At 40.1% G+C, this 15,675-nt stretch overlaps 1 protein-coding gene across 15 annotated transcripts in view; it reads right to left on the reverse strand.

Moving 5' to 3' along the window:
- Positions 1–15,675, reverse strand: part of BIVM (basic, immunoglobulin-like variable motif containing) — a 49,697-nt gene that overhangs the window by 19,902 nt on the left and 14,120 nt on the right. For all 15 annotated transcript variants that reach the window (XM_051850456.3, XM_070048585.2, XM_017343581.4 and 12 more), the window contains 3 exons: positions 10,891–11,017; positions 481–576; positions 88–192 (listed from right to left, as the gene is read on the reverse strand). In XM_051850456.3, coding sequence (XP_051706416.3) covers positions 88–192; positions 481–576; positions 10,891–11,017 — 328 coding nt within the window. The remainder of the gene's footprint in view (positions 1–87; positions 193–480; positions 577–10,890; positions 11,018–15,675) is intronic.

Genomic DNA, 15,675 nt, shown 5'->3' on the forward strand with positions numbered 1-15,675 from the left:
CCCAGCAGGTGGATGCATGGTTTACAGTCAACATTATTATTGTACAGAACTAGAAACTAGGTTTTGCCTCTAAGCAAATCTTCATACCTCATAAGTGTTGTATTTCCAGTGAAAGGACCAAACCTAATATCTTCAAATGGAGGTTGAAAACCCAAAATATGTAAAGCCTCTTCTTGGGTAATAGGTGGAAGACTATAAAAATTAAAACAAAAATGCCTTTTATTTTATAATTCCAGTCATATGCAAATATAACCTATCTCAATATTAATGTCTGTACAAACAATTTCAGTAGTATTTCTCATTTTTAGTTTATTCAACATAAGACATACATGTAATCTGAGCTTAAAGACATAATAAAATACAGCTGTTTCTTCTTAATTTATGAAAAATGTCTTCTTAAAAATCTTCTATTATAGAAAAAGCAACACCAAATTACTTACAAATTTGGAATCAGGAATACTGATAAATTGACATACTTACTTTCCAGCTCCCATTGTGCTATATAAGAAATTCCAACAAGAAATTAATGAAGAGATACCACAAGAAGTCTTATACTGTGGTCGGCTTATACAGTACCTAAGAAAACAAAAGATTGCTTTCATCAGTTGAATGAATACAAATTATGCATAATATAAATGTAAACATTACAAATGTGTAATATTATATTATTATATTATATATTATATATTGTTATATTATTCTATTATATATATGCATATATTATGTATTATATTATTAACGCATGTGAACCAGAAATATTAAAATAATGAAAACTTTTGATAATTTAGATCAATATAAAGTCTGTATTCACCTATCAACTGTATCATGAATGTATAACAATAATAAATCACTCATTTTAAGAAAGATAGCTAAGCATGACTACTAACGTGGATGCTATCCAAACCAATGAAAACATTCATGACATAAATTTAGACCTCACCTATGAAGATATCAGAGTTCACACCACACAGGTAAGCTGCACACATGGTTACATGCAACTCCAGAAATACTGGAGGGGCCAGCATGGTGGTGTGGCAAGTAATGCCACTGTCTGCAATGCCAGCAACCTACGTGGGTGCCAGTTTGAAACCTGGCTTCTCTGCTTCCAATCCAGCTCCCTGCTATGACCTGGGAAAGCAGTGGAAGGTGGCGCATGGGAGACCCGGATGAAGCTCCTGGCTCCTGGCTTGAGCCTGGCCCAGCACTGGCCATTGTAACCATCTAGGGACTGAACCAGCAGACAGAAGACCTCTCTCTCTCTCTCTCTCTCTCTCTGTCTTTCCCTCTCTCCTTATAACTCTTTCAAAATAAATAAATAAATCTTTTTCCTTCAAATCTCTAAAAGATTTCTGAAAAGAAAAAGAAAAATACTGGAAAAACAATGTTTTCTCCCATATGTCAACCTCTCAAACAGATTATTCAATTTGAGGGAAGACATCAGTTGGCTTTCAAATTATCTTTTCCCAACTGCTTTCGAATTAAGATGCTAATAAGTGATGAAAATGATGACAAACAAGAACTATCATCATTAAGCCCAATTTTAGTCTTGCCTGAAAAAAATACTCAAGGAAAAAAATACCAAAAACATATATATATTATGTATATATAACTTTATACATGAACATGTGTGTTTATCATTGTACATGTTTATATAATGTGCACATTGATATATACACAGATCAGCAAAAACCCCAAATCTAAAGACCATTAAGACAGCGAGACACAAAAGATAATAAGGTCACTTAATATAATATACTAAGTCTCCCTAAAGAAATATGTTCAAGTCCTAATCTCTGGTATCTGTGAATGTGACCTTATTTGGAAGTGGGGTCTTTGTAGACACATTCAAGTTAAGATGAAGTCATCCTGGAGTATGATTAGTGTCCTTGTAAGAAAAGAAAAAGAGACACACAAGTCGAACACTATGTGAAGACAGACTGAGAGGAGACATCAGTGACCCTATAGGCAGGTACTAAAGTGCTGAGGCTAGAAGCCCAGGAACACCAATTTCTGGCTAAACACCAAAAAAAAAGAAAAAAAAAAGCACAAGCAAAGAGGGGTCCTTCCTACAAGTGCCAGCAGGAGCAAAACACCACCAACACCTTGATTTCAACCTTTGGCTTCCAGAACTATGATACAATAAATTCCTGTTGTTCCAAGCCTTTTTTTTTTTTTTTTTTTTTTTTTGACAGAGTGGACAGTGAGAGAGAGAGACAGAGAGAAAGGTCTTCCTTTGCCGTTGGTTCACCCTCCAATGGCCGCCGCGGCCGGCGCACCGCGCTGATCCGATGGCAGGAGCCAGGAGCCAGGTGCTTTTCCTGGTCTCCCATGGGGTGCAGGGCCCAAGCACCTGGGCCATCCTCCACTGCACTCCCGGGCCACAGCAAAGGGATGGCCTGGAAGAGGGGCAACCGGGACAGAATCCGGTGCCCCAACCGGGACTAGAACCCTGTGTGCCGGCGCCGCTAGGCGGAGGATTAGCCTAATGAGCCGCGGCGCCGGCCTTGTTCCAAGCCATTTTAAGCTACCCAATTCATGGCACTCTGCTACAATGGCCCTAAGAATCTAATACACTAATTAACACCTAGGAAAAGGAAAATTACAGTATGAATGACTTGTTTATATTTATTTTCAAGACTGTTTAGGGGCCAGTGCTGTGCCCTAGTGGGTAAAGCCGCCGCCTAAGGTGCCAGAATTCCACATGGGCACCGATTAGAGTCCTGGCTGCTCCACTTCCAATCCCGCTCTCTGCTATGGCCTGGTAAAACCATGGAAGATGGCCCAAGTCCTTGGGCCCCTGCACCCACATGAGACACCCAGAAGCAGCTCCTGGCTCATGGCTTCAGATCAGCACAGCTCTGCAGTTGCAGCCAGCTGGGGAGCGAACCAGCAGATGGAAGACCTTTCTCTCTCTGCCTCTGCCTCTCTGTAACTCTTTCAAATAAAATAAATAAATCTTTAAAAGACTGTTTAAATAATAATTCCTACTCATAGAAATAATCCTAGTTTTAGAAAGCATTTGATTTGCCAGCGCTGCGGCTCACTAGGCTAATCCTCCACCTGCGGTGCCGGCACCCCAGGTTCTAGACCCAGTTGGGGTACCAGATTCTATCCTGGTTGCTCCTCTTCCAGTCCAGCTCTCTGCTGTGGCCCAGGAAGGCAGTGGAGGATGGCCCAAGTGCTTGGGCCCTGCACCCACATGGGAGACCAGGAGGAAGCACCTAGCTCCTGGCTTCAGATCGGAGCAGCGTGCCAGCTGTAGTGGCCATCTGGGGGTGAACCAACGGAAGGAAGGCCTTTCTCTCTGTCTCTCTCTCTCTCTCACTGTCTAACTCTGCCTGTCAAAAAAAAAAAGTGTTTGATTTACATAGCTTCTCATATTTCATACCAACTTTCACAAGTATTTGTATGGTCATAGCTCTAATGAACATTCTCTTCTATGAACAAACTTCCTACAAATCGACTTCAAGGTCACTCTCGGTTACTCTTTGCAGTCTGTTCTCTTTTTTTCAATTTTCCAGTCAGGTTTGTTGGTTTACGGTCCATGTAGAAATGTTAGGGCTCACAGGCTTTAGTCGCTGAACCATTGCACAATTGGGTCTGTTGCTTACACAGTTGAAGAACAATGTGAATATAAAATCTCTGGGTGACTGCTCCTCCCCCTGAGAAATATAATCCCACTGCAGCCTGACAGCTGGGGCTACCATGGTGAAGACTGACACTGAAACCAAAAGGAAAATCTGTCTTTGTGTGAATTGCTTTTGTGTCTGGACTCCCATGGCGATTTATGCCTGAAGTTCAGTAACTCCACCAGAAAGCACCTGGGTGCTGAGCAGTTGGGAACAATTTTCCTTTCTTGAAAAAGGTCTTCCCCTTTCTACTGCTGATGCCAGCCTTGATTTCAGGAATGTGCCTTTAAGTTGTGACTTTAAATATCTTTTTCTGTTTGACTTTTCTGATCTCACCCTCCAGAACACCACTTTTGGATCCTCTGTCATCCACATTCATCTATTCTTTAACTGTTTTTATGTCTCCACTCTTTCCCATCGGGGTGTTGTGTGGTTTCCTCGCATCTGTCCACCATAGGCTTACGGGTTTTTGTTTTTGTTTTTGTTTTTTACCTTTTGTCTTGTTCTTAGCTACTAATGTGATTGTTACCTCTGTGATGATCTTCATTTTTTCCTCCATTTCCTTTTCAACAGCCTGCCAAGTATTTCTCCTGCTATTGTCATATAAATCTCTTCTCTGAACTCATTTTTGGAAAATGTATAAATTACATTTTCAGATAAAGAACTTTTTCTGGATTTGAACCTTATTTCCTTGCGTAAGTCTGCTGAAGATGAGCTTCTGCAGATGATCCTTTCTGTGGTTGTTGAGAGTTTTTATACACAAGTCTCAGGGTGTTTCTTTCTGTTTATTATGTATTCTTGAATTCAGCTGGTTACTCTAAAAAGCAGTTCCAACAAGAGCACTGAAAGTATCAACTGAGACAGTCTGAATTTTGATTTCAGGTTTGCTGTCACCACACTGTCAAACCTGTGAAGTCTTCCCTATAGTTCTGTTCTTTAATTGTGGTTAAAAAAAAAAAAAAATACAGGGCCGGCGCCGCGGCTCACTAGGCTAATCTTCCGCCTAGCGGCGCCGGCACACCGGGTTCTAGCCCCGGTCGGGGCGCCGGATTCTGTCCCGGTTGCCCCTCTTCCAGGCCAGCTCTCTGCTGTGGCCAGGGAGTGCAGTGGAGGATGGCCCAGGTGCTTGGGCCCTGCACCCCATGGGAGACCAGGAAAAGCACCTGGCTCCTGGCTCCTGCCATCAGATCAGCACGGCGCGCCAGCCACGGCAGCCATTGGAGGGTGAACCAACGGCAAAGGAAGACCTTTCTCTCTGTCTCTCTCTCTCACTGTCCACTCTGCCTGTCAAAAAATTAAAAAAAAAAAAATACAAAAATCTACCATCTTAACCAATTTTAAGTGCACAGTGTTAACTATATTCACAATCGTTGTGCAACAGATCTCTAAAACTTTTTTATCTTGCAAGCCTGAAACCCTGTACCCAAAAAACAACTCCCTTTTTCCCCAATCTCCATCCCTGGCACCCACCATTCCACTTTGTTTCAATAACTTTGTTTAAACACTTCATATAAGTGGAAATATACTTTACATTTGTCTTTTTGTGTCTGGCTTATTTCACTTAGAATAATGTCTTCAAGATTCACAGATGTTTTAACATATGACAGGAGTTTTTTCTTTTTGAAGTCTGAAAAATATTCCACCATACACATGTACATACCACATGTTCTTTATCCATTCATCCACTTAGGGGCACTTAAAGTACTTCTAATTGTTAGCTATTGTGAACAGTGCTGCAATGAGTATATAAATGCAGTTATCTCTTTGAGATCCTGCTCTCAAATCTCTTGGAAATACACCCAGAAGCTGGACTGCTGTAATATACGGAAATTTCATTATTCTACTGTTTTCTGTGGTTGCTGCATAAAGGGTTAGAATTTTTCCACATCCTCACCAATACTTGATATCTTCTGGTTTTGTTTACTTGACAGTTATCTTTAAAACTGCAAAGACACTGTTTTCTTCCAAAAAAAAAAAAAAAGGATAAGTCTAGATACCTATACTTTCTACAAAATAATTACAAAGAATCTTTCAAGGAAAGGAATGTACCTTATTTTATAACACTTCCTAGAAAACTCACCTGAGCTGACTCCTAAAAGGTAACCATTCCATTACTCCACATCTTTTGGGTTAAGGTATAGATTGCTGCTCTCAGTATGTGCCCTATATTCTTACATATTTGATGATACACAGAGACTACTTTTTCCCTCAATGTTCCATTGACTCATTAGAATTTTCTATGGGTTCATTGGCAGGTTGACTAAGTGGTGAGTTTTTCTGTGGTCTTTCCTCAACACCTTCTAGGACTGGAGATGACCCACTTAATATCATCATCATCATAATCGAATCCATCATTATCACACACTGCAAACTCCAAGTCCTGGGGCCGGCACCGTGGCTCACTTGGTTAATCCTCCACCTACGGCACCAGCATCCCATATGGGCGCCGGGTTCTAGTCTCGGTTGCTCCTCTTCCAGTCCAGCTCTCTGCTGTGGCCCGGGAGGGCAGTGGAGGATGGCCCAGGTCCTTGGGCCCTGCACCCCATGGGAGACCAGGAGGAAGCACCTGGCTCCTGGCTTCGGATCCCCACAGTGCTGGATGTGGCGGCCATTAGGGGAGTGAACCAACGGAAGGAAGACCTTTATCTCTGTCTCTGTCTCTCTCTCTCACTGTCTATAACTCTGTCAAATAAAAAAAACAAAAAACAAAACAAAACAAAAAAAACCTCCAAGTCCTTACCAAGAATCTCAGTGGAAACCTCTGCAGTTGGGTCATGCTCTGCAAGAAGTGTCTGTGTTAATGATTACAAAGCATATTTGACCAGTTCACTTAAACTGTGCTCCAAAAATTCAGACATTTGTCTTTCTGATGCATTAGCCGATTAAGGGGCTCCAAGGAACACAGCTCTGAGTCAAAATTGTTAGGAAATGGACAGGTGTGATGAATGTGAGGGCAATAAGCAGCGGGACACCATATGGTCTACAGCCATCTTTGTATTAGTAGCTAGGTCTTACCTCCCATTAGAGACGGAAGATGAGACACAGGAAGTCATCTGTCAAACACAAATCTGGAATCTAAACATCACTGGTGCATAAAATTACACAGCAGTCAGCATCAGTGGTAAGCCCCAAACTGTGGTATCAATACAGTTATCAGCACTGAGGATCTTTTTTCTGATAAGCTGTGAGCGCTGACTGCACCTTCATTAGTCTAATGAACACAGTGTGGATTTTCAATTTCAAGTGAACTGCAGCTAAATCTTACTTAACATTAGCTTCCAGTGCATGCTCAACATGATCACTCCTGCCCTGACTACTACAAACACTAAAACCATTGTCATAGCAGTTGGTAAACATGGTTCTGACAGAGGCCTAGCAACAGGACTCTTGTTAAAGCTACAAATCAAGGAACACCACCAAAACTGGTTTCTGTTTTTCTGATAGTACCTATCCTTATGGGAGTGAAATCATATTTCATTGTGGTTTTGATTTTCAGTTCTCTAATTATTAGTCATGTTGGGCATTTTTCATTTGCTTGTTAGCCATCTGTATATATATCGTCTTTGGAGAATGGTCTTTTCAAGTTCTTTGCCAATTTTTTAATTGGGAAAATTTGTTTATTTGTCGTAGAGTTGTTGCAGTTACCTATATATTCTGGATATTAACCCTTTATAATATATACAATTTATAAGTATTACCTCTCATTCTGTGATTGTCCTTTCAGTCTATTGATTGTGCCATTTAATGCATAAAAGTTTTTAAAATTTGATGCTGCCCAGTTTGTCTACTTTTGTTATGTTTCTGGTGTCAAATCCAAACCCAATGTTACAAAGCATTTTTTTTATTCCATATGAATTTTATGTTGTTTCTTATTACCAAAAAATGTGCCCTTGGGATTTTTATAGGGATTACACTGAATATGTAGATTGTCTCCAATACAATTAACAACATTTTAACATTCGGTCAGCCGGCGCTGCGGCTCACTAGGCTAATCCTCCACCTAGCGGCGCCAGCACACCGGGTTCTAGTCCCGGTCGGGGCGCTAGATTCTGTCCTGGTTGCCCCTCTTCCAGGCCAGCCCTCTGCTGTGGCCAGGGAGTGCAGTGGAGGATGGCCCAGGTGCTTGGGCCCTGCACCCCATGGGAGACCAGGAAAAGCACCTGGCTCCTGGCTCCTGCCATCGGATCAGCGCGGTGCGCCGGTCGCAGTGCGCCGGCCGCGCCGGCCATTGGAGGGTGAACCAACGGCAAAGGAAGACCTTTCTCTCTGTCTCTCTCTCTCACTGTCCACTCTGTCAAAAAAAAAAAAAAAAAAAAAAAATTCGGTCTTCCATCCACGAATATAGGATATCCTTCTATTAATCTATGTGTCTAGTTTACTTTAGCAATATTTTGTAGTTTACAGTGTACAATTCTCCTTTAAGTTTATTCCTAGGTATTTTATTCTTTTTGATGCCATTATAAATAGCATTATTTTCTTAATTTTCTTTGAGGGGCTGCTCATTGTTCAAGTACAGACATTCAACTGATTTTTATGTGCTGATTTTGTATACTGCAATGTTGCTGAATTTCTTTATTAGTTCTAACAGGTTTATCTGGAATCTTTGAGCTGTTATATATACACATAAAATATATATATGATCAAATTAATTTCATGATATTTTTAAATTCTTTCTTTTCTTGCCTAACTGCTCTAACTAGGATTTCTAGCAGCATGTTACAAAGAACTAACAAGGGAGGCATCCTAGCAATGTTCCTAATCTTAGAGCAAGACTTTTCAATTTTTCACACTGAGTATATGTTCATTACCCATGGCCTTTTCATGTACAATCTTTATTATGTTAAAAAGACTCCCTTCCATTCCTAGTGTTTAGACTTTTTTGTCATGAAAGCTGCTGAATTTTGTCAAATGTTTTTCCTGTATCACTTGAAATGAGCACATGGTTTTGCCTCTAATTCCATTAATGTAGTGTACTACACTGATTTTTATATGTTGAACCATCCTTGCATTTCAGGAAAAAAGTCTAATTTTATCAGGGTGTATAATGTTCTAATATGCTATGACTTGGTTTGCTAGTGTTTTGTTGAGGATTTTTGCCAACAATATTAATCAGGAATATTGGTCTGTATTTTTTCACTTCTTAGGGGATTTTTTTTTCATGTCTTTAGCATCAGGGTAATATTGGCCCTATAAAAATAATTAAAATTAATGTACCTCCTCTTCATCTTTCTAAAACAGTGTGAGGAAGGTTGGTGTCAATTTGAGTCCTCCCCTAGTTTTGACATTCGAGAGTTAAATAGTGTCCTGAATTTTTAAACTACAGGTAGCCGGCGTCCCTCCCACCACTGCAATCACCACCCTGCCCACCAACCACGAAAGGCAGTGTCCTCAGCTGGAAGTCAGATGACAGAAAATGAGTGGTGGTCAGTGACTCCTGCCACCCTCCTGCATTTCTGCTCTGCAAAACTGAGTCTCCACAAAAACCCACTGCTTCTCCCTGTGGTGTTCACAGCCTAATGGAGCACAGGGACCTCATGCGTTCACTGATTTTTCTTCTGCTGTGAAAATTTTTACCACAGTGCAACCTTGGGAGTTACTTTACAAGCCCAATACTATGCAGTGATGCAGAGTCCTTGTCTGGAGTGCTGAGGAACAGTCTTCTTTGTCCTTGCTACGTTTTTTGTTTTTAGGTCTTTTGTTTTATTTAATTTTGTTTTATTTCTTTCTCTTTTTCTTTTTCTTCCTCACATAAAGTGCTGAACTCTTTACCTAGAATAGAGTTAATCTTCTGTGTATAAAGTTAAATGAGGGGCCGGCACTACAGTGTACTGGGTAAAGCCACCACCTGCAGTTCTGGCATCCCATATGGGTGCTGGTTTGAGTCCTGGCTGCTCTACTTCTGATCCAGCTCTCTGCTGTGGCCTGGAAAAGCAACAGAAGATGGCCCAGGTGCTTGGGCCCTGAACCCACATGGGAGACCTGGAAGAAGCTTCTGGCTCCTAGCTTCGGATCAGCTCAGTTCTGGCTATTGCAGCCATCTGGGGAGTGAACTAGTGGGTAGAAGACCTTTCTCTCTCTCTCTTTGCCTCTGCTTCTCTGTACCTATGCCTTTCAAATAAATAAACAGATCTTTTAAAAAATGTTAATTGAAAATAGATCTTAGTGGAAAACAAGACTGAGATCAGGAGAGGGAAGAAGAAGAGAGGAGGGAGTGTGGGTGGGAGTGTGGATGGGAGGGCGGGTAGAGTGGGAAGAATTACTTTGTTCCTAAGGTTGTATTTATGAAATCCATGCAACTAAATTAAAAAATTAATTAATTTAAAACAAAACAGTAAAAAAAATTATCTTTATGTATATTTACAAAGAAACTATTCCATGCTTGTGTGCATTCTTTCTTATAACACTAAGTCTGCCTTAAAGCAATAAAGAGGAGGAAGGGGAAGAGGAAGGAGTAGAAGGAGAAACAAAGAGGGGAGGGCATAGAAAAAGTGGAGGAGGAAGAGGAAAAGGAGAAGGAGAATGAGAAAAGAAAGGAGGAGAAAGAGGGAGAAGAGGTAGAGGAGAAGCGAAGGAGTTTTCAAAATATTTCACACTTCCTCTGTTTATAATCAAGTTATAATTTTTATTAACACTATATCTTTAGGTCTTTTCACTCCAACTCTAATCTTACTAACCTCGGCAAGAAATAGGCTTGTAGTAGTGGTGATTTTCCCTCTCAGGGAATCCCTCCCATTGCTTTCTTTATCCAAGCCTCCATGGCCTCACAGCTAAGAGTCAACTTTCCATATTCTCACATTCCACATCCATGGTGATACAATCAACAGTGCATTGAAAATATTTGGGAAAAAAACTGCATCCATACTAAACATGTACAAACTTTTTTCCTTGTTATTACTCCCCAAACAATAGCAACTATACATTTATGAGTAATACAGGGATGTTTTAAAATATACCAGGGGATGTACATAGGTTACATGCTAATACTATGTCACTTCAGATATGGACTTGACCATCTATGAATTTTGGCACAGAGGGTCCTTGAATAACCCCCCAGAAATATCAAAGGACAACTGTATTATTCAAATATGATTGTGCATATTTGGGGCTAAATCTAAAGTCTAAGAGTTTAGAAGAAAAAATGAACAAAATGTTTATTCAAAAAACCTGAAATTAAAAATTTTGATTCTATTCTCTCTTCTTTAGGACAAATCATTAACAAATATATGAAGTATTTTAAAATGAAAAATTGATATAACATTACCATCGTCTGAGGTCTAATACTTTCCTCTGCTTAACATCTTCAAGAGGAGAATGAGGAAGACACTCCCTCTGATGTCTTCCCTTTTTATCTGAAGTTTTCTTCTTAGAAATTTGTTTCTTTGCATTGCCTAAAATATAAAAGTATGAAATAAGCAAAATGCTTAAGACAAACTTAACTGCCATGACAAAATTTAATTACATACCAAAATTAAAAAGCAACCAGCACTAGTTCTATGCATGATATTTACAAAAAAAAAAAAATAGTATAGTAAAACATGTCTTTTCAAGGACAGTTCCCTACCTCAAAGAGAAAAAGAGAATAAAAACAAATTTAATCATCAACAAATGCTTCAACTCAAAATGGATCAAGGATCTGAATCTCCTACCTGATACCTTCCAATTACTAAGGGAGAACATTGGAGAAACTGTACAACATAGGCAAAGACTTCTTGGAAAGGACCCCAAAAGCACAGGCAATCAAAGCCACAATGGAAAAATGGGATTACAACAAACTGAGAAGCTTTTGCACTGCAAAAGGAACACAGCAAAGTGAAGAGGCAAGCGACAGAATGGGAGAAAATATTTGCAAACTACACAACTGATGAAGGGTTAACGTTCAGAATCTATAAAGAGCTCAAGAAACTCATCAACAGCAAAACAATCCAGTTAAGAACTGGGCAACGGACTTGAACAGGCATTTTTAAAAAGATGAAATTCAAATGGACAACATACAAGAAAAAATGCTCAGGATCACTAGCCATCAGGGAATCGCAAATCAAAACCACAATGAGGTTTCATGTCACCCCAGTACCCTAGCTATCATATAGAAATCAAAAAACAATAAATGCTGACGAAGATATGGGGAAAAGGGTTCCTGAATCCACTGCTGGTGGGAATGCAAACTAGTACAGTCATCATGGAAGACAGTATGGAGATTCCTTTGAAAGCTGAAAATAGAGCTACCATAGAACTCATGCATCCCACTCCTGGGAATTTACCAAAATGAAATGAAATCAGCATATGAAAGAATTATCTATACCCCCAGGTTTATATTGCAGCTCCACGCACAATAGCTAAAACATGGAATCAACCCAGATGCCCAAGAACTGAGATTGGATAAAGAAATGTGGTATTTATATACTTTGGAATATTACTGGGCCCTAAAAAATGAAATCCTGTCTTTTGCACCAAAAAGGATGCAACTAGAAACTATTATACTTAGTGAAATAAGCCAGTCCCAAAAAGACAAATACCATATGTTTTCCCAATCTATGGTACCTAACAGAGTACAAAAAATGTATTATTAGACAAACAGACAGTTTGAGAATTGATTAGTGTTTGCAGCGCTTGTTTCTACTGTATTGAATAGTGGGTTTTTTTCTTACTTTTGGTTGAATTCTTTACTTAGTGGAGGATTAATCTTGTGATTATAAAATAAGCTGAAAATATGTCATTGTAAAAATTAAAAGAAATAATAACAAAGGAGGGAGAAGGGAGGGTGGCAGCATGGCCAGGAGGGAGGGTAGGGTGGAAAATGTGCTCTTAAATCTATGCTCCTAAATCTGTATATATGAAATACATGAAATTTGTTCACCTTATATAAATTTAAAAAACACTGTTAAAAAAAACAATGAATGCTGATTCTTATTTGGATCTTATGTTTCAATTCAAAAGCTAGTCACTTATCTGGTAAAAGAACAAATCACAAAGTCCTTAGCCACACCTTGAAAATCAAATTACAAATAAAATATTTATCCAGACCACTTTCCAGAAAATGAAACCCTTTTACAATACAATAAAATCACGTTAAAGCAAATCAGTTTAAAAAGTAAAAGCAGGGAATCCAATAATATGATGATGTGCTACTTAAAAATATCCCCAGGCCTACAGAGACCACAAAATGGATAAAGAATGATGCACGTGTATACATTATTAAAATGCAATTTTAGCATCAGGAAGTATAACGGAAGGCAGTTTCTGTGTGCCTGTATGCATACATGTATATATACACATAATACATGTACATACTTTTGCATGAACACACACACATTCTCCTATTAATTGATACCAAATACAAGCAACAGTGGTCACCTATTAAGGAAATAAGGGATTGGAAACTACACAAAAGAGGTACAAAATGGAGAATAAGTATTACTTTATAATTTTTACTTGTTTATTTTAATTTATTTGAAAGGCAGAGAGACAAAGAAGAAAAGAAGGAAGATAAATCTCCCATCCACAGGATCCCCAAGTGCCCATAACAGCCACAGCTTGGCCAAGCAGAAGCCAAGAGCCTGGAACGTCATCTGGGTCTCTCACAAGTGTGGCAGGGACCCATCTGTTTGAGCCGCCACCTGCAGCCTTCTGGGGCGCTCATTAGGAGGAAGCTGGAATTGGAAGTGGAGCTGAGACTCAAACCCAGATTCCGAACAATGCAAGGCATTCAAGTGACATCTTAACTACTGTTCCAAATATTCACCCTGAAAGTAATAGTGTATACTGCTTGATTTTATGCTTTTTGCTAGTGAAGCACACTAATGTATTACCCAGTCAAAAAAAATTACACAAATTAGGGGCAGCTGTTGTGGTGCAGCATCAGTTAAGGCACTGCTTGGGACACCCACATCCCATATAGCAGTACCAGTTCAAGTTCCAGCTACTCCATTTCTGATCCAGCTCGCTGCTAATGTGCCTGGGACCCACAGGATATTAGCTTAAGTACCTAAATCACTGTGACGCACATGGGAGAGCTGGATGGAGTTCCTGGTGCCTGACTTTGGTCTGGCCCAGCACTGGATGTTGCAGCCATTGGAGGAGTGAACCAGAGGACGGAATATCTGTCTGTCTCTCTGCCACACTGTTTCTCACATACATAAATAAATTTTTTTTAAAACCATACAAATTAGAATGTGAAAAACTGCTATTTATTTTCCATACATCATTTCATTAGATACTATGAACACTTCAGATACATATGCTCAAGGGCTGGCGCTGCGGCTCACTAGGCTAATTCTCCGCCTAGCGGCCTAAATTTAAAATATATAGAAAGTTGCCGGCTGGCGCCACGGCTCACTAGGCTAATCCTCCGCCTTGCGGCGCCGGCACACGGGGTTCCAGTCCCGGTCGGGGCGCCGGATTCTGTCCTGGTTGCCCCTCTTCCAGGCCAGCTCTCTGCTGTGGCCCAGGAGGGCAGTGGAGGATGGCCCAAGTACTGGGGCCCTGCACCCCATGGGAGACCAGGAGAAGCACCTGGCTCCTGTCATCGGATCAGCGCGGTGCGCCGTCCGCAGCGCGCCGGCCGCGGCGGCCATTGGAGGGTGAACCAACGGCAAAGGAAGACCTTTCTCTCTGTCTCTCTCTCTCTCACTGTCCACTCTGCCTGTCAAAAAAAAAAAAAAAAAAAAAAAACAGATACATATGCTCAAATACTTTAATATCTTTCACACATATTCTATTTTAAATGAAATAAGTCTGTTATAAAAATTAACTGAGCTCATAGTTTATGTGAGTTAATCATAAGTTATAAACTCTAATTACATAATTATATGCTTAGAAAATGCACAAAGAGATCCACTATCTAGCATATAATCAAAATTTATAGAATATGTGAGAAAACTGAAAAACATATAGGACTAGTTCTCAAGAAAACAGATAAAGTCCATCTGAGTTGACTCCGATTCTGAGATTTGCAAACAAGGACTTTAAAAAATAGGTATTATAACTATCTAGATAGACAAAATGCTCATTACAAAATGAAACCACACCAAATATCAGAAGAAAACCAGAAGTTGTTAAAAATTTAGGGGCAGGGGTTGACATAGCAATTAGGACACCACTTGGGATGCCCACATCCTTTATCAGAGTGCCTGGGATCAAGTCCCATCTCTGTTCCTGATTCCAGCTTCCTGCTAATGTGCACCCTGAGAGACAGCAGATGATGGCTCAAGTGGTTAAGTCCCTACCACCCACTGGGGAGGTCTGGCTTCCTGCTTGGGCCCAGCCCCGCCCCAGTTGTTGTTGTGGGCACTTGGGAACAGAGCCATTAAGCGGAAAATACCTCTCTCTCTCTCTCTCTCTCTCTTTCCTGCTTTCAAATAAACAGAATAAACATAATTTTTGGAAATTTAAATTCTAGAATTAAAATAAATGGATGTAAAAAATATACCAAAAATAATACTAATCAAGAAAAAGCTGAAACAATCTTATTAAAATCAGCTTTCAGAATAGGAAATACTGCCAGGAATGATGAATCACAACAATAAAAGGGGGAACTCATGAAAAAGGCGTAACTGTCACTTGTATGCACCTAATAACAGATCTTCAAATTACATTGTTTTTTAAATCAACAAAGTTAAATGCCTTTGGAATGCAGGAGTCTGCAAAGGACTGCAATTTCCAGCTAAAGCTTTGATCAATAAACTGTGGTTAGTATTAGTCAATTTTAGCTCTTAGTGGGGAAAAAAAAAAAAAAACTGCCCATCTCCTAGCCCAGGGACAGGCAACTGTGCCCACATTCCTGCTGCAGCTTGCAGGCAGCTTGCCAGAGCCAGGCTGGGCAAAAAAGACCATGTCCTAGAAAATAAGGTCTATGTTCTAACTGCTGTTTGCTGCTTTGGATCTTAAAGGTCCAGAAACTGAGGGAGGAGCAGCCATTCTGTACCCTGCACACCACTGTGCAAGCCCCGCCTCCTCTAGCAACTTCCAGAGACTCTAACAGGCCAGCACTTTGATGGGTTTTTTTTTCCTATTTTTTTTCTCTTTTTTTTCCTTTTGTAACCAGATACCT

The sequence above is a fragment of the Oryctolagus cuniculus genome, chromosome 9, assembly GCF_051225735.1.
Source record: "Oryctolagus cuniculus isolate XC-2025 breed Fujian yellow rabbit chromosome 9, ASM5122573v1, whole genome shotgun sequence".
NCBI classification, from domain to species: domain Eukaryota; kingdom Metazoa; phylum Chordata; class Mammalia; order Lagomorpha; family Leporidae; genus Oryctolagus; species Oryctolagus cuniculus.